The sequence below is a fragment of the Nestor notabilis genome, unplaced genomic scaffold, assembly GCF_000696875.1.
Source record: "Nestor notabilis isolate BGI_N333 unplaced genomic scaffold, ASM69687v1 scaffold11953, whole genome shotgun sequence".
NCBI classification, from domain to species: domain Eukaryota; kingdom Metazoa; phylum Chordata; class Aves; order Psittaciformes; family Psittacidae; genus Nestor; species Nestor notabilis.
The window spans coordinates 105,699-111,554 of record NW_009921667.1 but is presented as its reverse complement, the minus strand read 5'-3'; the positions used below and the strand labels follow the sequence as shown (position 1 = coordinate 111,554).

Sequence of the window (5,856 nt, the reverse complement as noted above, 5' to 3'; positions counted from 1 at the left end):
GACAGGAGAGGATAAAGAAATACGGTGAGAGCAGCATGAATGGATTGTGTAGTGGTCCTAAAAGAAAGTGGATCAAAAAGATCCTATTTGAAAGGTAAACAATAAGAAAAGCAGTGAAGTCAATGGGAGCTGCCTTTATGCAACAGGACTGGAAGTCAGACCCCTCCTTTAGGATCCTTCATTCATAACCCAGGTACCATCCTAGGTGCAAGGACTGGCCACAGGTTTCCTGTTCCTTGACTTCCCTCATCTCTTGGGTGAGAATGTCTACCCAGCTCAGAGAGCTGAGGACTCTGGGGGTGTTGTTGGAGCTGTGATTGATGTGGGATCACTGGTGCCAGGGGGGCCACTGGAATTATTGGAATATTGAAAGGCACAGCTGACTCCCTACAAGTAAATCTGGATGGATGAGGGTAGAAGGGATAGAGCCTGGGAAAGAACTACCTCGACTTGTCAGATCCCACTTAATGACAAATTAGCAACTGCCTGAGGTTTCTGCTGATGTACAGCCCTGCAACAACTCCCAGCTTATTGGCACCCTTCAAGCACCTTTATCCATCTATAAAGGCGCTTAACAGCTTTGAATGGAAGTCTGATGACACAAGACATGGAAATGAATGCTATAATCATTCCCCTAATGAGAGCTGACCATCTCCAAGGAAAGGAGCAGCATTGTCCTCTTTCTTGCTACTACATTTACTGTTACATAGTGGGCAGCTACTGCTGGTGCTGTAGGAGGCAGGACAAGCTCATCTGAATCTCTCTCCTGCTTGGACCTTCTGGCACTTCTGGACATTGGAACAACGATTAATAGAGTGAGATGAGAAATAAGCATTTTGCAAGGGTGTTTTGGAAGTAGTGAGCAGTAAATGTCTTTTCTTCCTATTGCATCAAACCAGATTTAGGCTAAAATTCAGAGAGTTTCCCCCACTGTGAATTCTGCAATAAGAAACCATATGAGGATATCAGCAAGTTGGTGATAGTTCAACATGGTGAGGGGGCACACAAGACCTGCTCTAGTGGAAGGTGTCCCTGCCTGTGGCACGGGGTTGGAACTGGGTGCTCTTAAGTTCCTTTCCAACCTTAAGCATTCTACAATTCTAAGATGCTCATTGATAATCCCAGTATGATCATGCCTAGGAAACCTGGCTGAGATCATCATTACACAGCACGTTCTTGGTATGTTGTTGCAGGCACACTGGAAGCAAGAAGCCATCTCCTAAAGGACAGGCACACCAGGCAGAGGGGGGAGCTTGTGAAGCTGGATTAAGTTTACCCTGACAACTTCTGGCCAGCTCTTCTCCAAAGAAGCTGAGCTTGGTTTTGAAGGCGAGTTGGGAGGTTTCCACCTTCCAAAGGTTTGCCACCTTTGACAATTAACCCCCTCTCGTCCCCACACAATCAAAGCACAGAGAAAATCTCCTTTTTCCAGCTGCTTCATGTTGAGGCACAAGAAAAAAGGAGCTTCCAAGAAACAGATAATTTTCTCACCTTATTAAAATTGGGAGACCTCACCCTGGCCCCTTCGGAGTCACTAAAAGCCCGGCTGATGGCAAACTGGATAGCCAGGCCAGTCATAGTCCCAGTGGAAAGCGGCTCTATCCTTCGGACTGCCTGCAGGAGCGCAGCTTTGGTTTGGTAGGTCTTGAGGGAGAACTCATTCTTGACAGCACTGGCATAATTGATCACACCCACCCGAGTGGAGTTGGGGCCCACGTCCAGCCCCTCAATCACTCGGGACATGAAGACTTTGACTTTCTCAAACTCGTGCGGGCGCACGCTGCGGGAGCTGTCAATGATGAACACCAGGTCGGTGGGTTTAGTTCTGCACAGGGTGCCTGGAAAGGATAAGGAGGGAGGAGAAAAATAAAAGAAAAAGAAGAGGAAAGGATCCTAGGACAGAAAGAATGGTCTTGTTAGAGGGTAGAGGACCTGAGGGCTTCAATCCTCTCTCTGCCTGTCTCAGGCCAAGTGAGACCACTTTAACTCCTAAATGTTCTTTTTCCTTTCATAGGAAAGCATCTGTAAGAAAAGCACAGTTACTGGTTGACAACATGTACTTCTGAGGCAGTGAGGTGATGAGACACTTGGCACTGCACTTGCGGGAGCAGGTTACCCACTTGTCACCCCAGGCTATTGCTAATGTCTACATGAAACTTAATTCATTTGCAGCAGCACGGAGGGAGGAATAAAGCTGTGAACTGAAGCCTGTGTGTGCACTTTGGCATCAAACAACATCTAAAGAGGAGTTATCACATTTCAGACATGGATAAGCAATCCCCATGGATATTAATTAATGAGATTATATCTTCATCATGCATGACCAGAAACAGGCATGGAACTCAGCAGTTCAGATTCAGCTGTGGATTGAGATACCCAGATTAACTCACCACCATACCATGAACCAGTCTCATGTTGTTCAGCTATGGACTAATAAATACTGTAACACAGCAAAGCCCAGCACTGTTTTATTTCTGTGAGCTGGTGAGGAACAATACAATAGAGAGATGTAGAACCACGTAATTGATAGTTAATCTCTACAACCCCATAGTAAGACATGAATATCCACTGTAAAAAGTAAATGGCATAAACAGGAAGCATTAGCATTGCAAAAAGCTGAGTGATTTTATTTTGGTTTTAATTTCTCATTTTCATGCTGTTTCCATCTTAATTTTCAACTGTGGCAAAACATAAAAAGGACTGGTATTTTTTATGATTTTCTAAATGAATTGTCCCATTTCCCCCCCCAGATCTATAGCATTCTGTTCTTTTAATTTCTTTCTGTCATTTAGCTCGTCTCTGTAGGGGCATCAAGTGTTCTGTTAATATTTGATTTCTGCAGAGAGGGACGATATAGGTTATATCATAAAGGAGTTATCTGTGGACAGATTTTTAAATGTGAGCTTTTGGGCCAACAAATCTGTTCCAAATGATGACATAAATATTATAGCTAGTCCTCGGTGTGAGATGTAATGGAGCTTTCAGTCTTTCAGACAGATAAAAATAAATACCCTGTGATAGATCCATAAAGGATATAATCAGGTTAGTTTCCTGAGAGACACTAATGCTGAATGTGCTTCTGGCTCCCAGAAAGGTCTCTCTAAAAGATGCTGTGTGGGGAAGGGAAGCGGACAGTGCTTACTTTGTCAGATGCTCTGCTTTTCACTGAAATGCAATATAATCATTTCCCATGGGGGTGACTTCCACTTTGTCACCATAATTCGTTGCAGAGGAAGGAAAAACTCAGTTGGCAATCTATCTGCAGCATTGCAAATCCCTTTAGCAGGGGTTGCTTATGCCTATTTTACAGGTGAGAAATGAAGGTACAGAGAAAGGCTCAAAGTCTTGCAATCAGTTCCTTCAGAAGTAAAAGGCAGATTCTCCTTTGTCACTAGATAATGACTCTCCTCTGGTTTTAGTGACAAACCAAGTAAGAAAAGCTATTTTGTTCCCCTAGAAGCAGCTGGAACCGATAGAAGTTTTGAAGATTTATTATTTTTCTTTATGGAAACTCAGTGATTTTGCCCTAAATTACTTTTTTTCACCTCTTTTTATGAGAGTGAAGTATATTTCAGGGCCATGAAGAGAAAAGAAGGGATATCAGATGCAAGCTTTGGGATTTCAGCCTGTCTGGTCACAGCCCCAGTGCACACATCAGGTCTGCAGGACAGGCCTTGCTTATCTCCAGGAGGTGACAGTCAGTCATGCTTGCTCTGATTGACATCTTGACTCAGCATAGTTTAGCTTAAAGTTGAATTAAACCAGAAAGAAAATGCTCCTCTATTTTTAACAACGTCCACACTTGACGTTCTTCAGGAGTAACTGAATTTCATGCACTGATTCAGCAGAAAATCCCTCTTAGGGCATCTTTGCCATATTCATTGAAAGAACAGGAAACCTGCCTGGTAAGTCAGAATTAGAAGGTGTTTATTCTAGAAACAGGGATTGCTCAGTCTGTTTAGAATGACCAGTCTGTTTAGTTTCCTGCCTTCAGCAGTGCTTAATGGTTCTACAGCAAAGACAACTCTCCCTTTCCAAATTACTGAGGAGAAATCGCTCTGTATGTCGGAAAACCCCCCTTCATGAGCAACAGCTAATGCAGCAATCACTGTCACGCCTGTTTTACAGTTGTCAATCTGCCCAGGTATATGCATTATGCATCATCATAAGATCATTCAAACAGTTTTAACACCCAGCAGTAACTTTTGCCTTGGCCTCATCCCCTGCAGTGAGTTCCCCAGGCTGGCTGGAGCCCCAGCAGCATCCTGCTCCTGGCAGAAGAGAAATGCTTCCTCCCTCCCAGACCCTCCAGCCTTTCCCTTTGTGTTTGGTACTTGCTGACACTGATCACAGACGAGGAGTTAGAGACCATGAAAACTAAAAAGCAGGCAGCTCATCTCCCATCTGGCTGCTCCACACCCCACTCGGAAACTCAAACAGAGCAGGGTTTTGCTCAAGAACGAATGAGGTAACACCTCGGAAAGGCCCATCCTCAGCAACCTGCCCCAGACCTTCCTGCTCAGCGAGGTTAACCAGAGCTTGGGGTGTCTGGCCAACTCCTCCTATAGCTCCAGGCAAAACCAGCCCTCTGCAGAGATGTGGAGAGGAGAAGCAGTTTTGGAAGGCAGAAGAGAGCCCTTCCCCTGTCTAAGCCTCCTGCAGCCTTGAGGCTGCTGCTATGCTGGGGACTAAGGCTGACCTGCTGCCACTGTCACTGTGCCTCTGCGTAGACCTCCCACTATTTCCCTAAAGCAGTGTAAGGAGCAGAAGCAAACACATCTCCAGCTTTTGCTGCCTTGGGAAAATATTTGAGAAAGCTCCTTTGCTTCCTTGACTGATGTTGGGCATTTCTTCTTCCTTCACCTCCTTCCCCATCCCAAAGCAGGCTGGTGGCAAGAAGGTAGAGGACTGGCACCATGCACCCCACTGCTGAGCTCCCCACTTACTTACCTCTCTGCTGTGGAGGTGTCCCACAAACTCCATAGCTCTGGAGAAGAAGCAGCAAAGAGATCAGCAAGGCAGAGAAAATCCTGTCCATGGCTGCGGAGGAGACAGTGGCTGGATGCAGAGTGGCAAGCACGAGCCTTGGCCCAGAGGTATTAACCTGCCCTTCCTCGGGGAGGCATGGGGCCAGCCCCTGACACGTGTGAAGGACTGGGGGGGCACCGGGGGGAGAGGGACAAGCAAGGAGGACTAGGAAATATTGCATGAAGGTGGGGTGGGGGGGAGGATGTCCAGCCCTGCCGGCCCCCATCCCCTCCACAATGGCTTCATTGCTGGTGAAGGGGATGGGAAGCTATAAAGAGACCCGCAAGGGCATGGTATGTGGGGAATCTGGGACCGTAACAGTGGGACCAGTGAAACCAGCCCTGGGGAACTGGGGTTAACCTGTCAGTCACCAGCTCCTGCCTGCAAACCCTGGGCTTTGCCACAGTAAGCAAACGATCTGCGGTGTGTCAGGCTCGTGTCCTTCCTCCGGCAAAGCCCAGGGAAGGGTAGTGGTGGGAAGGGGGTCACGGGAATCGCTTCACACAAATCATCCCTTTGCCAAGCGCAGAGCTGGAAACCAGCCTGAGGGACCAGGGGACTCTGCTGCCTTGGCACAGTCTGCAGGCAAACGCTCGGTTGTAGGAGGAGGGGAGAGGAAGAGGAGAGCAAGGCTTGGGGAGGAGGCATGGGCAACAGCGTCGGATGCAGAACAGATTCCTTCCTGCGGGAAACAGTCACCTCTCTATGAGGCTGTGCCCCTGTGCAGCAGAGCAGGGAGAGGGAAAGAAAGAACTCAGTAGCCTAAACTAGATAAATAGACAAGAAACTCAGGATAGACAAACAGATTAAAAGTTTGATTTATTTCTT

At 46.9% G+C, this 5,856-nt stretch overlaps 1 protein-coding gene across 1 annotated transcript in view; it reads right to left on the bottom strand.

The window, feature by feature from the left end:
* The window catches only part of MATN1 (matrilin 1, cartilage matrix protein), an 18,585-nt gene extending 13,547 nt beyond the window's left edge, over positions 1–5,038 (bottom strand). The window contains exons 1-2 of the mRNA XM_010011256.1: positions 4,951–5,038; positions 1,492–1,838 (exon numbers count right to left, since the gene is read on the bottom strand). Coding sequence (XP_010009558.1) covers positions 1,492–1,838; positions 4,951–5,038 — 435 coding nt within the window. The remainder of the gene's footprint in view (positions 1–1,491; positions 1,839–4,950) is intronic.
* Between the last annotated feature and the right edge of the window lie 818 nt (positions 5,039–5,856).